This window comes from Syngnathus floridae, chromosome 1 (assembly GCF_059516105.1).
Source record: "Syngnathus floridae isolate MCC-2025c chromosome 1, RoL_Sflo_1.0, whole genome shotgun sequence".
Classification (NCBI taxonomy): domain Eukaryota; kingdom Metazoa; phylum Chordata; class Actinopteri; order Syngnathiformes; family Syngnathidae; genus Syngnathus; species Syngnathus floridae.
In genome coordinates, this window is record NC_142413.1 from 21,632,693 (window position 1) to 21,658,334 (window position 25,642).

Below are 25,642 nucleotides of genomic sequence, written 5' to 3' on the forward strand. Positions count from 1 at the left end.
GGCTAGACTTGAATAAATTAAATCATCCTTATGTTATTAAATAAATTCAATCTTCGACATAGTAGGTCTGATGGTGTCAAACAGGCCACAAGTTGTAAAATAGTCACAAAAATGCTGAAGTTGTGAGCCAGGCATTCCGACTGGTCTCTGCCAGTGACAATTCTTGTTCCACTAATGGCCTCACTCGATAGCAGTTGTATCCTCACCTGCACAGCACAGCCGAGCAGGAGCAGCAGCAAGCGTCTAAGTTCCTCCACAGCTGCCTCTGAACACACAGAGATACTGTTGAGTGCCATCATTATCATCACCATCATGGCCTCGTGATCATTATCACCATAATGCTCTGCACTGATAAAGATTGAAGTAGAATCGCGGCGCAGATGGGATCACATAATTTGCTTGTACCTGTGAAGGGATCCTGGCCCAAAATGGCAACATTTGGGAGTGGCATCAGTATCAACTGCTGCAGGTCCTCCTATATGCAAACCGTTACAAGTGATCAGCCAAACATATTATGGCTTTAACATATACATTACAGTTTTTGAATATTTGAGTTAAAATCATTTTACTGTGAAATATAATAATTCCAAAAGCTTTGTGTGTCCTTTGTTTTCCAGCTTCCAAACATTGTTTGAAAATATCATTTGCAAACGTTTGGCGGGGAGTGGAAACAATCATTTCGTTTTACACTCTTGTCAGCACTGTTTGTTCACATCTCAAATGTACAGTAAACAATGTCAATGGAGCTTGACGCAAGATGAACAGCAACACCATTCACTGCCTTGACACAAAGTCTATTATGGACACAAAATAGCACCTTTGTGAAGTTATTCCACTTAAACGCCATCTTGAGTCGCTCTGTTGCAACAGAATGTGCTTCACTTGGGTCTATTAACAATCTGTTCGACCTAAAACAAAAACTCTTCAAAAAGTACTAGGGAAGCAAAAGCTCGTCTCTTTGTTTCCAACACAAACAAGTTGGTGGAAAATTTTGATGATGACGACGATACCGGTTCACTGAGACCAGACATGCAGGATGAGCCAGCATGTGGCCAATGTTCAAAATTCACTCCCACGGGTAGCCTTCACATTTAAAGTAGTCATACGCCATCATTTGGAGGTGCATGCACGCAAACACATTTGAACAAGGAGCACATTGCACAAAATAAAAACTAATTTCCATCCAATTTATCCTGCTATCCAATGTTCCAATTTCTACTTTATGTATTAGTGACTTTTATGCTAATGTTGATCACTTGCAGTGTGTTCTAATCACTAACAATGCATTTTACACATCCATTTTTATGATGACATTCGTATTCAATGATGCCATAGTCGCATAGTATCAATATTAAGATATCTGTCATCAATACAAAGATCGTTTTTCCGTTGAACCCGATTAGGCAGTTTTGGAGTGATAGGCAGAGCGATAGCACGGCTGCCAGCTCATTTTGAACAAATCTACTGGCAAATTCCGAGAATAATTAAATCTAAGTGGATATTGTCATAAATTGCCTGTCCAGAAACCTGTCATTTCTGGCATAAACAACTTCAAGTCTTTGTTTCTTGTTTTGGATGCGGTTCACATAAAAAGACAGACAAACTGTGCCTCCTTCCAAGCTGCTACTTTGCCATGTATAGAGCACGGGCTTCAGTAATGATGACCAAACTATTTCGCTGTTAATTAAAAAAACAAAAATGCCTCTTGTCACAGAGCCACGGACTGACTTTGGCTTGCTGCTCTACCACCTGTTTGTATTTTCCTGCAGTATCCATGGACATGCAATCATAAGAGCGTTTGGTGGTGGGGGTCCCCAATTACAGCTCACTCTGCCGCATCCGGAATGTTTTAAGTGCACGCTGTTGGAGAGGCAATGTACAGAGGCCTTTGAGTGTAGCCAACCTGAGGTTTCTGCTTCTAATGTGAAGCAGCGCTGCTCCGTGCTAATAATTGTGGAGCCAAACAGACATCTTGCGTGAAATGTAACAGTTCTGTTTTGAAGATTGCTGTTGCTGTCGTCATGCTTAAGGGCAATTCCTTCTGCAGTCTGACAGGGATAGTACAAAAGTGTAGTCTAGTGTAGAGTAGATACAAGCATTTGGCGCCATCATCAATACATTTTTTTTCCAAGGATTAAAGGCATGGCTGACTGCAATTATCTGCTGCCAGCATCTGCCAGCCTGCATTGCTAGTAGAAGTGCACTTTTCCAAAGCAAACGATGAGTAGACCAGGAATTAGTCTTGATCTCTCGACAAGTCCGCCTCTGAAAATAATCAGCCACTTTTAAGTTGGGCATTCAGAAATCAACATTTCCACCAGGCTTTTGGCTGCACTAGTGAAGAGAATTAAAATCCATCTGCAACAATGTGATCTCTTTATCGCATCATCTTCCGCTGCTGATTGGAGAACTGTTGAGATTGATGCACTATTACACACCAGATTTCCTCTGTAGTTTATCTAACTTAATTAAAACCATGCCACTTTGGGATGTTCATTAGCTTTATATCTGGAGGTGACGAATCCAGATTTTTATTGTGTCTTATATTGAATAGAACTCTGCAATTGGCTGATGTACCCTGCCTCTCGGCCAAAGACAGCTGGGATAGGCTTCAACTAACCATGACCCTAATGATGACAAGCACTATATAGAAAATGGAGCAATCTCAAATAGAGAGCAGTAGTTCCATTACAAATAATGTCTGCAGCTGAACCCCAGCTATTCACTGAGCCCGACAGTGGATTGGGAAAATCTGCCATTCTTATGACTCCTTTATGCCATGACTTTTTTTTAAATGTGACTAATCAAAAGATCGAGTCAAAAAATTCCAATAAGAAGGGGCCACTGCAGTCTTGCATTTTTTTTTTTTTAAATAATGTGATAATCTGGTCTTACACTTGATTTTCACAAGTAAGACGGAAGTTTTATCATTTTACTGTAGTCACAGCACGCTCCTGTTAGCTCAGTAGTAATTTCAACTGTTTAGAATCAGTCGTTTCCTATTCTCGTCATTACGACATTATCAAGTGTGTTTTAGTCTAAGAGCTTCAGTGTTTATGTTGACGTGACACAACGAGAAACCAAACAAAACAAGATACAGAAAACATTGTAAACAATCATCATGAAAGCGACACAGACAAAGGTGAAACAGGCAAAAACATGATTTGTAGTTGTCATTTTTTATGGCTGAAACTGTGACAGTTTTCAAGGTTCTGACTTTTGCTGTTGATTGATGAGAATATTCATTAATTCATCTGACTTGTCCAAGTCTAAGAATGTTATGAACAACCGTGTCCCGTTACTTTAGATAGGATTGTTTTGGTTCCAAAAATGTCAGTATTGCACTATACAGCAGGTTCACCACATTAAAGCTGCCAATTCTTGACATTTCCTGGGCACTGGCAGCTCACTTCATTTCAGTTGTGAACTTTTGTAATTAATCCCCACCGATTGTGGCCGTAAAAGACTGCTTGTCCCCAACATATTATTTTATGTAAGAAGAACATTGCTGTCGAGAGGCCTAGCGTCAAACACACATTGGCCTTGTCTGATTTAATGTGAATCAATTATCAACAGTGTCAGAGACTTGCATTTCTCTGCGTTTTCAAAACTTGAGTGACTCACTAAAAAAAAGGAAGTGAAACCCTTAAAACTGCGGTTGCCATGTTGTGTGACTAGCAACTCCACCTGACTGGGAGACTTTCTGTGTCTCGTCAATCCTCCGAGAATGTCATTTCCTCAAATGACACTAGCACATACACGCCGCGCAAAAATGATTTCGCAGCTTATTTGATAGATTGTCTGCACCTGTTCTCAAGACTAGCCTGACCGCCATCCACAGCGGCGGCTTAAAGAAAATCGCCCAATTTGCTTCGTAATGGAGGAAGGAAATGTTCTCTTTCATCTTCTTGTTCGTGCAAATGCTGCGCCATCCCCTGAGTGCACTTCCGACTCTTTACAATATCCCGAGGAGGAATGCTCTTGTAGTGGGACTAATAGTTGCTTCACTTCTCCATCTTGTTCTCTGTTTTTGCAAAGCTACAGCTAGAAACGCTCTCCTTTATCCCTCCCTCTCCCTTGTAGCCTTGAGTTATGTTTTTGTAGAAGAATGTTTCTGCCTTTTAAGAGGCTTTTCTATTTATAATGAGCTAAAAGTTGTTTCAGTTTTTGCACCTCTTTTTCATCTGGAAATGCTTTTATGTCGTATGCATTTTTGGCAAAGCAAATCACATTAGCAAGGCTCGTCAACTAAAATTAGCCCTTAATTACTAAAATATAATCCTTAAAGTCCTGAGGAAGTGAAAATAAATATCCTGTAAATGTCACACCATACAGAGAAGAGTGTAGTTAACAACCCTGACATATTTGAGTGATTTTAAAAATGCCAAGTCTATAAAATGACGCTCCAAATTTGTGAAAACTCACGCCATTGCTATCTTGTGTGCTATTAGGATACTGAAGAAATCCAAACAGCTTTCCACTCTATATTGTCAAGCTTTCCTTCTTGATAATCATATTGTAGCATCATGACCTCTCCCCTACCTGGTAGAAGGCTCGGAGGTGTCGATTTAAGATGGAGAAGTTCTGTATTCTCTGCATGTAGTCGTCCATGTCGCTGTCGTACAACCTCTCCACTCTCGGGTTGGGGTCTCTGCGACACACAATCACACGCGTTACATAAACATAGAAGTGTATTGACTGCAGCTCGTTGCTCCATTTCAGCTCAAGATGAGGAAAAATCAGTGCACAATGGTGGAATTCTGCAGTCGGTGAATCAAATTTTAATGAGCCTGACACGCTGCCAGTGTGAATCCTCATGCAATTAGCTGTTGAAATAACCAAGGTTAAGTCAGGCCAAATTAATCAGCCTTCTGACAACTACTGACCGAAAAAGCTGTCTTGTCAATTGCAGAGATATGGCATGAATGAGGTCAAAAATGAACGCGCTGATGAGGAATTCAGTAGAGATTACTAACAGGGTGCCACGTATGCAGAGCTCATTTCATGTTTCAGTGGATACTCATGGCAAATATGAATGGAACGTGAATTAATGCCATTTATCAAAGTGACTGTAGAACAATGCAAGCATTATAACTGTGAGTGTGATAAATGCTATGTTAAGCATTTGCAAGACAATAAAAAGTATTTTTAATTTGAATAATGCTTCAAAAAATAAACTTCAAATGTGCGGTGCAGATTTTGTTCCCCTCTAATCTGATTGCAATATTACACTTGTTAACCTTTTGTCTTTTTTATATCCAATTCCTTTTAACTGGCACAGAAAATTGCAGAGTATTCATCCACCCCATTTTTATTGCAATTTTTCTTATTAGGGTCATAGATGAGCTGCAGCAGTAGATAAACAATTATTTACATTCACACCGATGGACAGTTTAGTCTTTGATTAACAAAGTGCATAAAGTGCTAATGGCTACCAAAGCAGAGATTCCAATCCTGAACTGTGAAGAAAACGTGATAACCACTTGCCCACCATGCTGCCTGACCGCATCCTGACATGTAACCGAGTGAAAACAAGCCTTACATGATCCTCATGACCTCATTGAGGAAAATCCCATTGGTCAGTCTGAGGTAGCGGTCCCGGGAATTATGGGAATCAGAGTTCACTTCGATGTACTGCCTGTCGAATGAGACACCGTTCTCCATCACCACCATCTTCTCAAAGAGATGAACCTAAGAGCGAATCGGAATCCGAAGAAAGAAACTGTAAACAAGGAGATATTGTTCATGCAAGTTTATATCATTTGAAATCAAGGGTGCCCAAGTCCGGTCCTCAAAGCTGATAACGATCCTGATGATTTGAATCAGGTCTGTTGCAGTTGGGATACATCGATGTAAAACAGGCGAGATAGAAGCGCGAGGAGACTGGACTTGGACGTCATCATTTTATCTGGATTAATAACATCATATAGGTGTGTGACTGTCACTGGGGGACTTTGGCCCAAGATCAACTACACAGGGAGGAAAAGCAGTTCTGGAAACAGAAGGTTTGGGTCCTGATGGACCTCAGCAGGCGACCAGAAAAGTACAACAGTGGAAACGGGGAGGCCTTTTTACACACAAGCCTGTTACACTCGCGTGGACAGGTGGGACTAGTGCATCTATGCTTCATGGTGACAAGCAGCCAAATGGGGCTGCAGCCAATGTTTTGAGCTCTGCTCAGAAGAGCTGCCAATGCAAATGGCGCTATAATGAAGTCTTTTTCCACCTGCACTGTTCGTAAACAGAGAGTCACAACCTAGACATAGCTGGGCATCTGAGGTGAGAGCACGTGTTTGAGTTCTTGAGGGTAAACAAGGTGGTGCACGTCATTCAGCGCATGATTCGCATGGTAGAGCTCCCATGTTGCTGAGTAAGTGCATTGGTACAATCCCCTCAAGGAAGATGCACAATGTCTACAAGCTGCAGGCTCAATGAAGAATTTAAGAGCTGGACTTAGCACCAGCCACGTGCACAAATAGACCGCAAGTGGTGCTGGAGTACCAACTATTTTGCCCAAGATGAGAAAAATGCACTTTTGCTGGAGTCATCTTTTTTTGTCTCCATTTATAAATATTTTGAAATCAGTTTCCTCTCACAAGTGCTTTGATATGTGGCAGGCGTTTCCAGCGTGTGCCAATTTTTTTCCATATAGTTTTAACCACAATTACAATGTCAAAAACGATGAAGTCTAGCTCAATGAAAATGAAAAATTTAGGTGTTGAACATCCAAAGTTAATACTGACTATAAAAATATCAACTCTTTTTGTGTTTCTATACATTCCCTGCTGCTCCAGACAGCGATCACGTAGAGCAAGCCAAACTGCAGGTCTCGTCTGACTTGTAGCATCACATAGTCAGACAAACAAATAATGACAGTGTTTGGTCAAACCCTGACTGTTTGGTGCAAATTTAACCACAATACTTTACATTTTTGTACTGCTGGAAACTACTGATCAGATATTTCTGTGAACATACACACAAGAATGTGGTAGGGGTTCATTTGCATAATAATGGGCCTATAATAATTACCCAAACAGGGTTTCTGATTTGAAATGAAAGGTAGGCCTTAAGTTCTGTTAAATGGTGAGGTATGTTAATAATGGTAATGCGTAATGCTAGTGCTGTCAAAAAACTAAAATAATGAATACAATGTTCTTCTTTTAATGCAGCATGAAGCCAAGAAAAGAAAGGCAACTAAAGCGGAGAGATAAGGAGGGACAGGACGCTCGGGCTAGCAGCTCTCCTCAACCCAGGATTAATTTTGTTAGTTCAATTTTTATTTTTTAGGGTGGGTGCCTTTCTTCTTTGTGCTTGAGCACCCCACCTCAAAAAATAAAAATGTCTGTGCTGTGTATCATGAATACCCTTTTATGTCATAATGTCTCCTCACTGAGCAGAAGGGGAAAAAACTTCAGGCTGATTAACAGCTCGTGTGGTAAACAGCTGATTGCTTTTTTTTTTATCATGTATAAATCCACAATTTCTTCTGAGGCAAGTTGAGTACTCAGCATGTGTTTCATTTTAACAAAACAACAAAAAGTAGCCAGCCAAGGACACGGAAGTGTTAGGGCTTAGATGAAGAAAACAAAAACTGTTATGAAGAGGCAAAGGAAGCTTCAAAAAAGGAGAAGTTGGCTGTTTGTTCGGCTGCACACAATGAACTGATAGATTTAGTAAGCATCAGTGTTGCAGTTTAATTCGCTCAAATTTATGAGTGAAAGATAAACAACTCGTGGAATCAATACAACAAAGCCATGTCAAATTTTTACACTTTCTGCACACCATTATTATAGAAAAAATTATGACCTTTTTCTCTGGGCGAGAGTGATAAATGTTAAATGACATACCCAATGCACCAGTGCACTCTCCGTGAATTCTTCTATTATCTCCATCACACTTGAGTCCATTGTAGTGCCACAATAGATGAGAGGCACTACAGCAGTCAGGCAGATGATTAACAAACAATATCAGTGCTTCAATGTAGTGACTCTCACAGAGTCCATCTTCTGTCAAGTGAAGTAGTTTGACATTTGTTAACCCCCCCCAACCCCCCTCCTCCTCCTCTTCCTCTATGACTGTGACGCCCAGTTCCATTGCAAAACCACACCGGAATTGTCAGAAGGCTCGAGTTGCATTCGTTAAGCAGTCTTCTTTCCACTCTACCATGTTTCCTATTATTCAAATGGATCACAACACATGTCATATGGTGATTTGACAAATCATGTGCTGAGATCCCATGACGAGGCCTCATTTCCTCGTGTGTGTGCAAAACAAAACAAAAGCTTTCTCAACCTTTCTCATTTGATTGTGTACAATGTGCCAGCATTGTTCTCCATGCAATCAGGAAAAAGTACACAATAAAGAGAATAAGAAAGGTTATACAAATTAAGATTTATATAGAAACTGAAGGGAGCCAAGGTCAATTCAATCTGAATGATACAGTATTTCGACTCTGTTGCTTCATCCCTTAAAATGTTTTTACACACTGTGTGTTGCCGCTCTCTGGTGGTAAAAAATCAAATTGTCCATATGCATCAATTTGGATTGTAATGGTCAACAGCAAATTTTAATTAGAGATGGCTTTATGAGTCTCAAACAGTAGTTTTGGCGCAGGTTAAAAACACGTGTGTGTTTTCAAGCACATTAGGGCTTTCATTTTCTTTTCTTTTTTTGTAGTTTGACCTATAAAAGCTTGCACGAAATGGATTTTACCATGTGCTGTAATTGATAGCTATGACGTTTAAAGAAATAATTCCACCATTTGCTGACCCTAACCATTAATTAATTAATATTACTAAATATATTACAATTATATCATTGTTATTATGTTATTATTTTATTGAAATTTGATATTATGGATACGAAATGAGAGCAAATTAATGATCAGTGGGGGAAAAAAAAACATCTGGTAAAGTTAATTTGCATCTCTGATTTTTAAAAAGAAATGTAAAGATTTGTTGTCTGAAATAATTTTTTATTCAAGAAAGAGAAGCCACTTTCAACAGTCTCCCTTTTAAGACAATACGATTACTTGCTCTATCAGATGTACATTATGATCGGCATTGAATCATAGTATTTGTAATAATGCCCTTTATGTATTTAATAAAGTATACATTTATTTAATAACACGTGATTGAATTAATAGCTCTGACATTGTCATTTACCTTTGAGCCTTACTTCCTAAAATAGCTTTAATACATTTTTGGCTCCAAGTTATGCTTATTGGCATATTTTCCTTGATTGTTTCCCATGTTGTCAGTAATTCATACAAGTATGCAAGTTATTTTTATATTAGAAGTGACTTGTCATTTTATGGGCACACATTTAGAACATCAGGAATTATAAAATTGACCACAGTGATCTATATTTCATGCATAATCTGCTTTGCTTTGTGTAAGGAAAAAAAAAAAAACACCCAGCACTTGTAGTTGCTGTGTTGCAAAATGTGTTGCTATGTGTGCAGATAGTGCCTGTGCAGCATTTCTTGGATAAAGTACACCTGGGATTATCCAATTGTTTCTGAGCTGCATAGACAAGATGACAGCTTCATGTAGGGCAGCAAAGTCTTTCTCTCTCTCTCTCTCTCTCTCTCTCTCTCTCTCTCTCTCTCTCTCTCTCTCTCTCTCTCTCTCTCTCTCTCTCTCTTCTCTCTCTCTCTCTCTCTCTCTCTCTCTCTCTCTCACACACACACACACACGCACACACACACACACACAAATGCACTCAAACTTTATCCAGGTGGACTCAGATTACTCACAGTTGGTTTATTTGCTGTTTCTTGTACAAATACAAGCAGACACTAGAAAGCAATTACAAATTATTACCTTTATTTGGCTACATGTGTATTGCAACTTTAAAATCATATTCAAAGCATCCAATTGCGGATCTGTAAAAACTTGAATGCTGTGAGATGATTAATGCGCTATATAGATAAAGTTGTATTGAATTGTATTAATACAGTGCACGCTGGATGAACTTTAAATTCAAATTAAGGTCAAAATGTTGACTAAACTTGTAAATACAGTAAGCACAAAAAGTACTACACATCTGATGAACAGAAGCTCTGGTATATGGTCACACATTCATGAGATCCTTCCACTTATGTTATTTTGGCTGTTTTGGCTGTGTTATTGGTCAAACCTAATGTTTGAAAAAGGTGTTCTACCCCCCACCAGCCAAATCACACCCAACCAAGTACAGTAAAGTAAAGGTGAGCACCCAACTTCCAGCATTATTCTGCTTCTGATTTTATCCAATCAATCTCTAGCTGGATGTTGGCGGAGCCTTTTCTGCGTCGGGGGACTCTTCGGCCGCACTGGGGTCGACCTGGGCATATTTCAGCATTAGTAGGATTTTCACTTTGGCTTCCTCCAAAGTTTCCTTCACTCCCTTCTCCAGCAGAAAACCCTCACTGTCACCCTCTGGCTGCTCTTGAGCCATTGCCCCTTCCACCGAAGTTTGCAGGTAGCGCAGGCTCAACAGGACTGACATCTGTACGCGGTGAGGCAGAAGGGATAGGAACAGTGAGATATGTAACACCAAACATGGATGCTAATAGACATATTACTACAAAAGCAAACAACAATCCATATTTGTAATAGATTTGGATGATTTTGGAAAAATATATGAAAGCAATACTTTTTGACTGATTTAAAACCTGTAGCTTTTTTAAATCTACCAAAATTCAGCATTCAAAATAATTCCAAATTCCAAAACAAATAAAATAATGTTAAATATGAAATAAGAAAAAATAAGAAATTCATGCTGTCTAAGCATTGAACTCTTGTATGCAGTAGGTGCACACATGGAGATATACTTGAACATTACAAGTCGAAATAGAAAGTGATGAACTTTGTGAATATAACTCTTTTTTCCACACATTAAGAAGAATATGAACCTATTATTATTAATATAATAATAGATCACACAAAGAAATTGAAATGGGAACGTAATTTCGATCTCTTTGTGTGTCTTGGCATGTGAAGAAATTGACAATAAAGCAGACTTTGACTTTGACTTTGACTTTGATACTCCATGTCATTGTGTAACATTTTTTTTATTTGAATGTAAATCCCTTCTGTGATGGCTAATGCTAGTTTTTGCTAGTTAGTCAGTAAAGCTTTCCATTAAGTGCTACCGTTACATTATGATGGCAATATTAATAAAATCAACAACTGTAATGTTATTTCGATCATGGAAAGATCACGATTAAATTTCTATTCATTGCCAAGTCCTGTATTAAGATGAGTGCTGTGGGCCTGTGACCTATCTTGCATTTATTTTTATTTTTTTTTGTTCCATTAACAATCCTTGACTCTTCTGTCTACTTCACCAGCATGCACAAACTAATGTTTATTGTATACAGCAACTTACTTGGGCTTTTTACATTATTTTGCCCCTTGCAGATTGCTAAAATGAGGAAACCAGAATAGTATAAATTGCTTGGATTTTAAGCAGTTCACGTGGACATTCTGGGGTCCAATAACAAATATATTGTGGTTAATTGATGCTCAATCTCGTGAAAATCAAACATGATCACATTATTATTTTATTACAACTGAAATGTGCTCCAAATCGTAAAGTTTCTGCATTATTTTTGTGATTCTACCATCCTTAGAAATTGCCAACTCTGTAGTGACAGTGTGATCCACCTGTATAAAGATGACCGATAGCACGCCAGGACCAGTTGAATTCATCAGGTCCATGTAGTAGTCGATCAGAGCCTGCCGGCAGCCACGATTGTACAGATTGAGCTCCTCATTCTGGAACTCATAGCTGTAGTGAGCGTTGTTGTCTGTCAGGTGGTACTGCAGGCAGGGCCGAGGGGACGCGGGGTTACAGCAGCTGAACGGAACACCATCCAACAAATAGCGCCCGTCTATGTTGCTGCGGATGCGACTAGAGATTGAGGGAAGAGGGAAAAGATCAAAAGTGGAATGAAAAAAGAGGACAGGTAAGGAAGGATTGTTTTGTGTTATTTAAGTGTGAATATCTATCTTGCAACCCTCCACTGCTTTCACTTGCATTTGAAGAAAGATGATGCTGGTAATAATGCCCATAACGGACAGCAATTATTTGCTTTCATTTAAGGGGAAGTTGAGTAAAAAAAATCTTCCTAATAATATATTCTATGCACCCCCACTAGCCTAATTAATATTGCATTTGTAGAATAAGATTTGAGCAAAACTATTCACCTGTTTTTATCCATCAAAATAGAATAGAATAGAATAGAATAGAATAGAATAGAATAGAATAGAATAGAATAGAATAGAATAGAATAGAATAGAATAGAATAGAATAGAATAGAATAGAATGCCCTTTATTGTCATTTTACAACTTAGTTGTACAACGAAATTTGGATAGCTGCTCTTTTCCTACTACAAACATACAAAATTTGAAAAAGTATAAATGGAAGTCTGAGAATAAAAGGGAAAGATCTTATTTACAGATTTACAGATTTATTTATTTACAAATCTTGCACACCCATGAGATCGTTTCCTTACAATCCTTCCCTTTATCAGTAAATCACTTCAAATAGCCCTCTCCTGCGCACTCATCATCTTTTCTGCCCTTTTGGATGCTGCTTCCTCTTAACTCATGCAGAAAGGAGCTTATCTGTTTTTCTTTTATCTGTCCACATAACTGTATCATCATGTACTCACTCCTTGATATCCTTGGAGGTATAGTCCAGGTATCTGCTGCTGACCCACTGCACCTCAAACCAATCCCTAAAGTTGGTGTTTCCACAGCAACGAAACTCCATCTGCAGACGATCGATGGTTTCTTTTTGGAAACAGCGGCCTGGAACGTCGGTGTCCTTGTAGAAACGGATCCCATTTCTCAAACCAACCTGAGATGAGGGAGAGACAACCATAAAGGATGGGTACTTTTTCATCTTTGTAATGACTTTCCGAAAAGTCAATCCCACCATTTTAAAGTTTGTGGCCTTTTTTTTAAAACCACACAAAGCGTTTTTCCCGATGACATCAAAGATTTTTCGTGTTTATTTAGTCGTTTTAATTTAGAAATAAATAGGGCTGCAATTAATGATTATTTAGATATTTGATTAATCTGTCAATTATTTTGTCGCTTAATCAATGATTTTTTTTAAATGTTCTGACTTCCGTCACGTTATTTAAAAACGAGGCACTATTGCAATTAGATTAAAAATTATTTATAATTCAGTTACTGGTTTGGTCTGTAATGCATCAGAATATATGCAAGAATAACGATTGATATTTTCCAAAGTAAGAGCAAATGGTTTATTTTGATTCAACACCAATATAATCAGTCTGCTTTCATAGAGGATTGCAGATATTAGATGATATTTCTTGAGCATTTGTAAAATTTTGATTTAAAATGCTATCTAAATGATTCATTCTTTATCAAAATAATTAATGAATAATTTAATCATCTATTTGTGATGGATCAAGTGTTGCACCTCTAAAAATACAAAGCAGCCATACAATTTAGAGAGATTAAGATACAGTGCGGCAATATTTTGTGCGCAATGGCCCTCTGAATATTCCTCAATTGAATATTCCTGATCATACTTGGAGCCCATTACTTGGTTTAAGATTGTGCCCATTCAGTGCGTGTCGAATCTTGGGTTATCACCATTGGGCTCGGGGTGGATAATCTGGACAATTGGACGATTTCCCTGTGGGCTGGGCTGCTTGATGCATATGCGTTTTGAAATCAGCAAATCAAGTTTGTTTGTGACATTGTATATCCCCTTCTCCTACTAACTAACACGTTAATTGCTCCAGGTAGTCCATTCTTTTATATTGTTACTAAGTTTGTAATCAAGTCACAATACCGTAAAACTAAAAGTTGAAATGTAACGCCTCTATATTTATATTACACCCTGTCTGTAGAAAACAACACATTAAAGAAGCATAACAGCATCAGAAGTGATACTTGTAACTGTGACAAAGCATGCTGGGAAATTAAAATATTACGACCTATTTGAGCCACGAAACTCCGAGATTTAAAATGAGAGCCCCTTCTCAGTGTTTAAAAAGAAAAAAAATCTCAAACACGAGCCCACCTTCAGAGACTCTTCCAGGCGTCCCTGCAGAGCGTAGCTGAGCACCACCACAGTGACAAGCAGGCAACAGATGAGCGCAGCCATAGCGTACCAGCCCAGGAGGAAAACCCTCCAACGTGGGAAGCGGTTCGGGTCCATAGAGTCCTGGCACACTCGGCCGGCTATCCAGTTCGTGATGATGGAAGCCAGGCCCACCAACATAAGAATGTTGGGCACCGCGTGGATCTCTGTGTTATCCATCACCTGGACAAGGCAAAAACATAGACAGCTTACATTGCTACTACGTACGTATCGTTAGAGATTCATTTGGACTGCAATTGCATATTCCCATAGTTTGGTGGTTTCAATCATCTAGTGACCAGAAGCTCATCCGTATTTTGTAAAGTGAACTATTCATACGTTTTACATCATACAGTACATAAACTAACCCTTTTTATGTTTGCCCCCTTTGAGTAGTCCCTACTGCATAGGGTGTCAACTCCGATCCTCGAAAGCCAATGTTTTCCATCTCTCGCTGTCGCAACACACCTAATTCAAATGATTAGGATTGTTATCCAGCTTCTGCAGACCTTGCTAATTATCTGACCATTTGAATCAGGGTGTTGCAACAGGGAGACCTAAAAAACATGCAGGACAGTGGCCCTCGAGGACCGGAGTTGCCTACCCATGCTTATTGAACAACATCAAATTGAAATGATTTAGACAAGTACAACTTGCGAATCACAATGTGAATCAATATTCTTATAAGCTCCAAGGTTTTAGACTCTCGAAGAAAGTGTTGTTCTCATGCAGCATTCTTTGTGCGTCACTCAATGCTCCTTCTCAAGCATCGCCACCACAAATCAATAACACTTTGCTTCACGACTAAGAGATTACGGCGGCCCTGCTCACACTGGTGATCAATAATGTAACAGAGGGCACACGATGGCCTGCAGCTGTCCTGTGCTGTCATCTGCATATTGATGCTTGCAATCTATGTCAGTCCATAGGACATTGGTGTGGACGGCTTGGGTTTTAGAGGTCATCATCTTTATAATATTAGTTTCAGTATTTCAAGTAGATAGATTCTAAACACAATGTTTTCAGATTGTATGAATACTCAACGGGCTATATGACAAAGTATGTGGACTACATGTTGTCAAACAGTCACAATGCATTTTTTTTTTCAGCCCAGCTTTACCTCAGCCCTACGGAGCAGCTCTATCTTAAGGTAGACCCCCAGCGAAAAGACAAAGGACCCGCACAGCACAGCCATCCATGACAAGAGCCAGAGGCCCTGGGCCAGACGCACTCGTCTCTGCTGGGTGAACTTCATCTTCAACAGCACCATGGCTCCTTACCGCGCACCGCTCGACTTCACACACAAGCTGAAAGATGACCAACAACTGAAGTTAAGGGTGAACAGAGGAGAATCCAGAGGTGACCCGCTGCACGAAAAAGGAAAACCCTCAGATGTTGTTTTGTAATCCAACGGTCAAAGCAGGACTACGCTGGTAGTTATTAGCAGGTTGAGCTCATCTAAGTTGTTCCTGGTGGAAAGGATCAGCAGATAGATCCCCGGGATGCTAGAGGACAGTCAATAATCCAAAAGCACAAAATCGCTTTGATAATGAATTTTTGGGGTGGAAAATGTTCGGTGTATAATCCGAGATGTTGAGAAAGTGTAGAGATTTGATAATTAGGAAAATAGTTCTTGTTTTCCTGGAGATATGACGTATTCCACTCAAGTAATTGGTCACTCTGCAGTCGACCCGCCTCGCCTGCAAGCTGGAATCAAAGATTTCCTCCTCTTGATATGATCTTGTAGTCAGATGGCGCCTTGGTGGGTTTCTGCATGTGCGGTGCCCCCCCTTAAACCGCCATACCCATTGTTGGAGGACCGAGACTGGGCAAAGTGGAGACTTTGGAACCCTAATCCATCCATCAGAGTCTCTGGGATCCTATTAGAATCCAGGGGCCAATGGGAAAGCAGGCCAGTGTCTGATCAGCAAAGTTGTTTTGATGGACACTTTGAAAGGGAGGGACGATTGGAATATTACGACAGCTTTAGTCACCTGACATTTATTTCATGCACTGTGGGTTCTTAGACAACCTGAGGACAACCTGCTCATTGAAAATGTGTCATGTGCAGGGTGGACTCTCTGTATTTGTGGCCCCTGGGACTATATCATTTTGGATCGCACCACTTGACTGCCTATTTTCCAGTGCCCACGTTCAAGTGGTCCGTTGATAAGTGCTCGTTAAGATTATTTCAAAATAAAATCTGAAAATGCACTGCCTCTTCCATCATAAATATTGGCACCCTTGGTTAAGACACATCAAAGGCCTTTAAATGGGCAAAAGCGGTATCAAATAATGGATGGGTGTGTGGATGGTTTATTATATGGATTCAAAATGGTGAAAAGGACAAACTAAAGTATCACATGGAGTGAAAATGGGACTTGTACGGGGCTATATTGTCAAGTTAGTAATTATATTATACAGTATAATGCTACAAATAATGATGCTATGCATTAGAGAGCCTGCAGACCTCATTGTGTTTATGATGCAAGTTAGAGAGCACCTAGATAGTGGAGGAGGATCAGTTGGATTAGATTGTTATGATAATCATTTATGACAAATTCTATTAGCGTGAGGCAGCACAGAAAAGCCAGCCTTCACAGATGCTCCAATCATGTAAATTTGGCTAAATCAAAATTCTGGGATAGCACCACACCAGAGCTGGGATTGTAACAGCCCCATCAGAAATCTGTGTATCCTCAGCAAAACACCTCTGGCATTTTATTTGATTTATTTCTAGAATATATTTATATTAAAAAAATATATGGTGTGTATTGCTCAAGCTCCCCTGGAAATTCTGGAGCTGTGCTTGCTTTTGTAAGACGACGCCCCGTGACTCTGCACAGGACAAATATAGTTGCAAATGCATTGAAGTCATGTTGTTGCCAAACACTTTTCAATACTGCCCAAACAGAAAAGAAATGACTGTAAAAGTAACATCACACACTTTTATTAATATGAAATATGAATAATGAAATAGGGATGATTCAATTCAAAATCCTACCCTTATAAGACATCAACAGGAAAAGTCTTGGAAAGCCCAAACTACAAATTTGTGCACAGAGAATAAGCAATGGCATGATTACACTAGTTTTGTTATTAAAGCAGAAATACGGTGGGACATTCTGAAGTGACATGCAATGTGTATTGATGGTGACAAATTAGGACTGGGGTATGCAGATTGAAATAACATCATTTTTTCCAAAATCCAAATAACTTACACCGATATAATATTGTATTTACACGTTATTGCATAAAATCACTTTTAGTCATATTTCTTAAAAATGTCAGTTTACTACTATCAGTAGTACATGAGTTAAATTATCTGTGATAAATATTAGCTTTCTTCTTCTGTATGGATGTTGTGCCTCTCATTTTGTTTGCAAGAAATTACCTTGCATGAGGAAAAACAACTATTCAGAGACAAAAGGTGTGATTGATAAAGTGACTTGTGCACTCACAGGCATGCTCACCACCATGACGTCATGCTTACCTCATTACCCCAGAAAAGTATCTTATTCGGGAGCAAGAGTTACACTAACACTAACAATATTTTAAGTAAGAATCTATCCAATTCCTTCTTTTTCACTTTTGCTGCTTCTTCACTCTGCTTCTGTTCGCCAGTGTCATGTCCAGTTGATGGCAAAATGAGGGATTTTCTAGAAATGGCTATTCTGCAGGTTTCAGCAAAGCTTCTGAAGCTCAAGCTAACAGGTCAGAGCAAGAGGCCTGATTTTTTTCTTCCATCCACAGATCGTTTTACTCATATAATACCGTCAGCTCGTTTTAATCGTCATAACAAAAGTGGTCTTTTTGAAAATTCCAATCATTTTCTTGACTTTTCCCAACAAAATGTATAATTGACATAAACAAAAAATGAAATCAATGTTACATTTCCAATTCATTAATTACCAGAGTTATTTCCACTACTCTACATCACAAAAAACAAGAAATAACTACACTAAAATATACATATTATTATTATTATTATTATTATTATTATTATTATTATTATTATTATTATTATTATTCAAGCAATATTTAAAAGATAGATTATTTGCAAATACCATTCACTATTTTATACGTTTTGAGTAAAATTAGTAAATTTACTGAAAAGTTACTTGAGGTGAAATTCAATCCCTCTGTGCAGTGTAATAACTGAGTTAAACCTTGTTTCATTCTGGTCAATTATAAGAACTAATAAAACACAAGGAAAGTAATACAATATAAATCAATACAAACAATCTTGCAATATAATCCACTGGCATTTTCAAGACAGATGAAGCATAAACACAAATGCTCAGCAACTTTGTTTCTGGCAGTGACATTAAATTCCCATCATCGTGTGTTGCCGTCGCTCTGGCCCATGCCTCTTTGGCTCGGCTCCCACTGCCAACTACTCGTGCTCCTTCCCTTCACCAACCCTCTCATGGGTGTGCAGCTGCTGCATAAACTCATCTAGGATCTGCTGGGCAGACATGGAGGTCACATTTGAAGCGTCCTGCTCCAAAAGCGTCACCAATACCTCTCCCTTTTCAGCCATGCGGTCAGCATGGTGGAGCTGCTGAGGCTTAAGAGGGATGTCAGTGTATTTTACACCCTGGGAGGACTGCTGTAGGTTCCTTTGAGGTTTGGCAGTGTAATCGGCTACTATTTTCTGATAGATGGCGGTGCTCATGTCCTCCACTGAAAAAGGTGGGCTGTTGCTGGACGGGGGAACGCCTTGGGGGGAGATTTGACCTGTTTTGGGCACTTCCTGTTTGAAGGGAACAAAGGCTGTAGCAGTGTCCGACATTGTTAACCAGCTGTGTGCCGCTCCCTCAAATTTAGGAAGGTGAGGTGGCTTGAGTGCCAGTGGGGAGCTGGTTGTATGGTTGCCAATAGAAGAAGGTGCTTCAATCTTCTGCACGGTCTCAGATGAGTTAAAGTGCTTCTCTAGTAAATCTTTGATCAGACACGGCAGCTGAAAGTGAGACATACATTGAAAATGGAGGAAGAGGAAATGTCCTTTAATGTCCCCAACCACCGGCGCAATAAAGGTTGGGAACCACTGCTTTAATGCATTGTTTGTCATTCTCATTTCGGATTGCAGGAGGTTAAGTAACGTGTCAAATTAAATGTCCCTCCACTTAAAGCAATATGTTGTTGTTTTTTAAGAAAATAGGCTAATCCTCTTTAATTTAAGTGTATTTAAAACGAATAATCAGGAACAAACATTAGAAACATTTGACCTCTAAACATAATGTTTGACAGTGTCGAATCTGTTGATCAAAACTGAGCATGGATCTTTTTATACAGCTCTCGTTGAGAATGCGTGTTTGTTTGCTTATTGTCCACTAGAGGAAAGCATGCTCACGTTAATGTTCTCCAGCGCAGCAACTGTCCTGTGAGCGCCCTCCAACTCAGAGCTCAGCTGAGACACGCGATTGAGAAGGTACTTCCTCTCACTGCTGCTCATACTCTCCGACTGTGCACAGAGGGACAGGGGGGAGGGAGAGAAACACATTCAGAAGGGAACAGCCGCTTTGGTTGACAAAGCAGCGTTTCAAAAAGCAAGAAAAGGGTCCCTTGTGTTATTCTTGCCTTGTAGGTTTTCTCACCGCAATGTGCAAATGTTCCCCCAGCAGATTATTAGCCTGCCTGGTGCCAGTGTGTGTCTCCAGTAGGCTGCAAGTCAGAAACAATCAAGAAACAATTTTTATTTGACGCTCCTATTCCCCATCTTAGATTTTGCACACAAGCACAGTTGTTGGGTCAGTCATAATACCCCAATTGTCTCAAAGAAGAAAGTTAAATATACTCAAAAGCTTGTGCTCAGTGTGAGCAGACAGGCTTTTTGCTCCAGGCTGTTAGTGAAACATGTTTTAGTTGTATATTAATAAATATATTTAACAATTGCAGGGCCGAGATTCACTATAGTTAGACAGTCGCTCATGGGTGTGAAGTGACAAAATAGATCACGCATGAAGTTAGCATTGGGCAAAGCAATTGGCAGAAGTGCTCATGCTCTGTAGTCTGTAAGTAGAAGTACAGATATTTGGAAAACAAAAACAAAGAAAGGACTGTGGTTAAAGAAATACTGATTCAACTCATGATGATACCAGATACAGAAACAAAGTATTTGTACACTGACCTACGCTGAAGGGAAAAGGGTCACATAAATGTCACAATCGGCTGCAAACATAAAACAAAACGCATTGGGGCAAATGCCTTGTACAATTATTCACTGTGTTCCATGGATCGATAAATCAATAGTAACTGTTATGTCCAGTCACAGGATGACGAGATGTTGATTGATCACCAGGGGACACGAGCTGCTATGACTATTCATGGAATCAACGTGAGGCCAGAGTACTTACTGCTCTGCAGTAGTGAGGATCACATTGCTTCACATGTGACAGGCATTGAGCGTGACATAAGAGATTGGCACTCACCGAACACTTCACTGGGTACGCATTGATATAATCCTCCACATTATAAACGTTTGTAGGTTTAATATTCCAAACCTTTTATATTTGTCTTTAACAATGCTGAGCTCATCCCTGGTCCTCTGCAGCTCTGACTCCAGACTTTCAATGCAGACCACTGTCTGCAGCAAGTTCTGGTGAAGATCAGTATTCTCCTCCTGTAGTACCCTGAACACACGAAACAAAAGATGGCATTTCATAGATGTGTTTGATTTTGTTGTGTATCTTTGTGTTTACCAGAAGTGGTATTTTAAAGAAAAAATAGATGTACAATAATATAGATATAGTATGATGATATAGATTTCTGACTATCCTATTTATCACAACATAAAAAGAGAAAAATACTTACTGAAGCTGCTCAGCATCACACAGTCTGTCCTATAGAAATGCAATGGTGAAGAAAATATTAAGTTACATGAGGTAACATTTGCTGTATTTCTTTAAAATAGTTTACATTGCTAAGAATGTTTGAATACAGATAAATTGCAGCCAGGACTGATTCAAAAACATTCAACAAATAAACAAAAGGGTAAAACCGCAAGAGAAACATGAAAACCTGCCATCTATCAATTTTGTTCTGATGTAACCTCATTGAGCATACAACGACACCATTGCACATTGTTGGGGTCAATGCTTCATCACGAGGGACATGACATTTCCTGTATCGATTGTGGCAAAACCGCCCCTGGTAATTGACTCTTTACAGATCAATTAGTTCTTTTCTTCCGGGCAGAATGTTTCCACAATCTTACGCAATCATGTAACATCGGCATGCATAGTTTGTTAAATTATAGTCAGCCCAAACAACTCAAACTCTTAAGATGCTTTTTTTTTTTTACCCACCTCAGTGACCAATTTTCTAAATTGTGGTGATTGCAAGGACAGCAACTTTTGCTTACAGTTTGAATGTATCATCAGTTAAAAGGCTTCCCCTCAAAGCACTGCACTTTGCTGCATTGCCGTGGTATGACTCAGAGTATGTGGTATTCGACACCGCCCTCGGAGTGACTCAGCTTCTTTGCCTCGGCAACGGGAGAGCAGCAAGTCCATTTGCAGCGCGCACGTAACCCTACCCAATTCCCTGAGGCATTCATGACCTTACTAGCTTGCCATTTTATAATTAGTCTAACAAATCATCAAGGTGGCATCCGATTTTTTTTTCCTGGGAAGTATGACGCAGCAGACCTCCAGAATACAGGTTAATGACGTAATTGTAGAAGCTAGTTGAAGTATGCAATATGCAAATGAATTTGTACTGATAGCAAATACTGCAGCGTATACCACGAATAGGGACACACATTTTACAGTGGCTCTTTTTTTGGATACTCCCTTGTAACGAAACATGTAAAAATTCTCATTTAACTTGCATACAAACAGATTACTCAGCAAAAATATTTGAACCAGTTCCTGAGAAATGGCTGTTCATGAGAAACAAAGACAAAAGTGCAAATGATACATTGGCTTGCTTACGTAGCAGGATTACGCCCATAAACATTTTTCTTTGCTACTCTAGTATAATTACACACGCCCCCGGGTCAAAGTGACCTGTAACTCTTACTCCAGTTCCTGAGACACAAACAAAACACACAGGTTAATGTATTGCCTTTGTTACTAGTGGTCAGGATTACACACACAAAAAAGCGTTCATGACATGTTTGTATAATAAAACTCGCCTCCAGGTCATATTAACCCAGATACATTAGTGCCACACCTGAGAAAGGAGCAAAAGACACAAGTATAAAGTATTCTGTTTTGAACTGAACTCTAACTCCAACTGTAAATGCTGTTGTCTTATTCATGTCATGAGACTACAACTTTGTGTTACTTTACAAAAGAATTAAAAGAAACTCACTCTGCATTTTTTGGAGCTTCCCACATGCAGTGAATCGTGACGCCGGCTCTGCTCCGAGCTGTGACTGGTAGTGGTGGAGGCTGTATCTCGGGTCCTGGATGAGTCTGATTTACTGGATGAAGACTCAGACCCGAGGCCCATTCTTGCACCCTTAGCTGATGGGGGCGGCGGTGAGGCGTTTGGCCCACGTTGGATTGCACCAGTCTGCACGTGCTGAGGCTGAGGGAAGTGTTGGGAGTGTGGGCTATAGAAGGAATGGTTTTGTTGCTTGTAGTGGTGCCGCAATTTGGGCTGGCTTAACTCAGGGCTGGTGCTGGTTCCGTCGGTTAGTTGAGAACCACATCTACCATACCTGTCCTCTGTCAGAGAGCCCCCAATGGGTGACAGTCTCTTGTCTTTACGGCTTCTTCCATGGTGAGCATTTCGAGCGGAGGAGTAGACAAACTGATGAGGCGGCGGGCTACCCTGGTAGTTCCTAGCCGCATATAAAATAAGTCTGTCCGGATTGGAACCATCTGAGTCTTTTCGAGAGATGCTGTGAACACTTTTGTCCTGTCTGCTATGCTGTTTAGGATGCTGTTCCCTCTCCTCACCAGAACTTTTCCTATGCTGCTTAGGTGGGAGTTCAGGTTTGACAGGATCAAGCGTTTGAGTTGGTCCACAGGGCTTGCCGGTAACTTTGTTATTGTTCACCCCGAGTATAGAGAGATAGGACGGACTTATCACCTGTTTTGTTATCTCATCCAGGAAAGCTGAGAATTGCAACTTTCCCTGCACGAAATTTGCCCTCGCTTGCTCCATCTCAGTTTGCGCAATCTCTTTCTGACCCTGACCAACGGCACCGGGATTCTTTTGTTTGGGAACTCTCGGGGATATCACCTCCATCGATTTAGCTTTGCGTATGTCGGCATGAGGCTCCTTGTTCTTCAGGATTCCTTTGCTGGGAAGCTGGCTGGATGACACGGCTCTCTTTGGGCCCCTAGAATCTCCTAATAGGTCTTCGTCACTGAAAGTCAGGCTTTGATTCAAACTCAAAGTCTTGTATAGACTCCCACTATTTGGTGCCTTGGATTGTTTCCTGCCATCGTGGCCTTCATTACCCTTTAGGAGGCCTTCCTCACTTCTGCTATGACTTCGGTCAAGGGGCGAAAAATCACCCCTCCCTCTCTGTTTTGTGCTGCCATGTATGGGAACAGCAACACCACTGCCATTGCCGCCATGTGTGACCGTGGCAAAGATAATAGGCTCGCTGCTGTCGTCTTCCTGAAAAGCCCTGCGAACGTCCGCAATATTGGAGCAGGACAAAGAATGCTGTGGACGCTCAGTGTGGCGGAGACAGAAAGGATCGTTTGCACTTGCCTCCGTGAACCAGGACGATGAAGAAATGGAGGAAGAGGATGAAGAGAGAGAGGAGGAAGAAGCTTGGGCCAGAGTTACAGGAGCATTGTGGTCAAGTATTTCATCCTCATCAGTTTGGGGAGGTTGATGCATTTGATGATGATAATGATGGGTGACGGTTCGAGGGTTGCCTCGGAGGTAGTGACCATGCCGATGGTGGTGGTGCCCTTGGTTTTTTTCAGAATTTCTATCAGCATCATCAAACAGCGTATACCTATGGCACAAACACATTGTTAACTGAGCTTTAACATACTTCACCATCCCTCGATTTATCCATCAATCCAAAAATCCATTTTGTCCTCTTTGGGGTTGCAAGTGAGCTGGTGCCAGCTGACTTTGGGCAAGCGGTCGGGCACATGCTGGCCTGGTCGACTGCAGTGCATATAAACTGTTAGAGTGGTGCTCACTCTAAAGCGTCTCAATATATAAGAACAGCACAGAAGGTTTATCCTTGACTGTCTCCTACAATATTTCACAAACAATAATCATCATTTTTAAGTCTGTGCAAGTATCCTACCTGTGTGACTCTGGATCTTCGCGAAGAGGATGGTGGTGCTTCCGCAGCTTCATCTCCGCCGGTTCAGAGGGGCTGTGAACAGGCCTAAAAAACTTCTCCATCACCTGTCTCTTTCCTGGTGGTAGGCTATTAATGTCGCCTTGCTTGAATTTACTGTACACAGGCCACTGATGGTGATTAGGGCTTCGACTGCTCCGAAGCTCCAGTTTCTCACAAGTAACTGTTAGTTCTGTAACCTGTATGTCAGCTGCAAATTTTTGCTCCGCACCAAATGGTTTCGTCTTCAGCGTTACAGACCTCAAGCTCTATCGTAGTTTTAGTAAAGGCCCGGTTTCTCGGATTGTGTGTCTACCTACTGTAGATAGGTTTGTCTCTATTGTCTGACTGCAGAGGAATGGAATTAACAGCTTTTAAGCACATAGTGGAATCCCTTCACACATGGTGGCATCATGCCTGACGTAACTGGAAGCTCATTGGCTTGGCTAAAAGAGGGCACTCAATCGAAGAGCTAATCGATGTTGGACTTTTGGAAAAATGATCTAACCAGGATACAATAAGCAAATTGATGGACGTAACTTGCTTTTACCTGTAGCTTTCGTACCTTTACGATTATTGTTCTAAATTGACCCATTCATGTCAAGGATCCATCCTAAACTACATAACCCTGCAGGGCATGGGCCAGCCTTCGACTTTTAACTCATGGTAGAACACATTTGGCAGCATTTGATTTAATGGTCATTTAAAACTGGAGGACATTTCAGGTGCCATTGTTTTAATGACCAGAAATAAAACATTTGTCCAGCTCAAACATCAGTTGTGCCTATTTTATTCATATATTTTGTTGTTGTTTGTTACAACCCTATTCCAAATGATACCTGAAAAACGTGTATAGGTACTTCAAAAATATCACTGAATGACAACTAAAATAATGCAGACAAAATTATTTTCACGTTTGTTTAATAATTGTGTTTTAAAGATTATTACACAGTCAAATACAGTTGTCTCCTTCATAAATACTTCTATTAACACAAGTAAATCCAAATGAGCCCTTTATTTTGCTTAGTTGTCACGTGAATGTGGATTGACTGCATCCTGTTCAACAGCCCACTCATTAATTCGTTCATTGTGATAGGACAAACCCGGTATGTGTTTGATCACTGCCCCGGGCCAGTGATTCATGATGAGGGAAGTGTAAATGAACGAGTTTTGCCCAGACATAACCGGCCTAGTGGAGAGAGTAGCCTGCGAATCTGCACGTCAGAGTTGGGGGGATGGGCTACTGATAAACCATGTGCGTG

General features: G+C 40.2%; 3 protein-coding genes and 1 long non-coding RNA gene across 5 annotated transcripts in view; 1 reads left to right on the forward strand and 3 right to left on the reverse strand.

The window, feature by feature from the left end:
* The window catches only part of ccdc88b (coiled-coil and HOOK domain protein 88B), a 40,547-nt gene extending 32,528 nt beyond the window's left edge, over window positions 1-8,019 (reverse strand). For both annotated transcript variants that reach the window (XM_088386054.1, XM_088386063.1), the window contains exons 1-5: window positions 7,848-8,019; window positions 5,543-5,691; window positions 4,543-4,651; window positions 406-475; window positions 207-265 (exon numbers count right to left, since the gene is read on the reverse strand). In XM_088386054.1, the coding sequence (XP_088242180.1) occupies window positions 207-265; window positions 406-475; window positions 4,543-4,651; window positions 5,543-5,691; window positions 7,848-7,907 (447 nt within the window). In that variant the 5' untranslated portion in view covers window positions 7,908-8,019. The remainder of the gene's footprint in view (window positions 1-206; window positions 266-405; window positions 476-4,542; window positions 4,652-5,542; window positions 5,692-7,847) is intronic.
* A 1,725-nt stretch (window positions 8,020-9,744) lies between these two features.
* rom1b (retinal outer segment membrane protein 1b) lies at window positions 9,745-15,970 on the reverse strand. The gene is made up of 5 exons (XM_088389867.1): window positions 15,231-15,970; window positions 14,051-14,293; window positions 12,663-12,850; window positions 11,652-11,898; window positions 9,745-10,491 (listed from the first exon to the last, which is right to left on the reverse strand). The coding sequence occupies exons 1-5, from the start codon at window positions 15,378-15,380 to the stop codon at window positions 10,264-10,266; spliced, it is 1,056 nt and encodes a 351-aa protein (XP_088245993.1). The 5' UTR covers window positions 15,381-15,970; the 3' UTR covers window positions 9,745-10,263.
* A 1,074-nt stretch (window positions 15,971-17,044) lies between these two features.
* LOC148404585 (uncharacterized) lies at window positions 17,045-24,797 on the reverse strand. Its single transcript, XM_088391781.1, has 7 exons — window positions 24,345-24,797; window positions 22,430-24,041; window positions 20,927-20,955; window positions 20,617-20,745; window positions 19,711-19,777; window positions 19,467-19,577; window positions 17,045-19,073 (listed from the first exon to the last, which is right to left on the reverse strand). Exons 1-7 carry the CDS (start codon window positions 24,443-24,445, stop codon window positions 18,507-18,509), a joined length of 2,616 nt encoding a protein of 871 aa, XP_088247907.1. The 5' UTR covers window positions 24,446-24,797; the 3' UTR covers window positions 17,045-18,506.
* Window positions 18,895-21,957, forward strand: LOC148404586 (uncharacterized). The gene is made up of 3 exons (XR_015861653.1): window positions 18,895-19,149; window positions 19,451-19,544; window positions 20,382-21,957. It is a non-coding gene; the product is annotated as an uncharacterized LOC148404586 (long non-coding RNA).
* Window positions 24,798-25,642: the final 845 nt, after the last annotated feature.

Bases quoted from the DNA above. Each gene is read 5' to 3' on its own strand.
- rom1b (XM_088389867.1), bottom strand. From the start codon at position 15,380: ATGGTGCTGTTGAAGATGAAGTTCACCCAGCAGAGACGAGTGCGTCTG. The intron at 12,851-14,050 runs GTGGGCTCGTGT...CCCTCATCTCAG, and splicing joins GCCTGGAAGAGTCTCTGAAG to GTTGGTTTGAGAAATGGGAT. The intron at 10,492-11,651 runs GTGGATCACACT...CACCGCGTACAG, and splicing joins TATCGGTCATCTTTATACAG to ATGTCAGTCCTGTTGAGCCT.
- LOC148404585 (XM_088391781.1), bottom strand. From the start codon at position 24,445: ATGGAGAAGTTTTTTAGGCCTGTTCACAGCCCCTCTGAACCGGCGGAG. The intron at 20,956-22,429 runs GTGAGTTTCTTT...GCATTTCTATAG, and splicing joins GAAGCTCCAAAAAATGCAGA to GACAGACTGTGTGATGCTGA. The intron at 19,778-20,616 runs GTTTGGAATATT...TCTGACTTGCAG, and splicing joins GTTAAAGACAAATATAAAAG to CCTACTGGAGACACACACTG.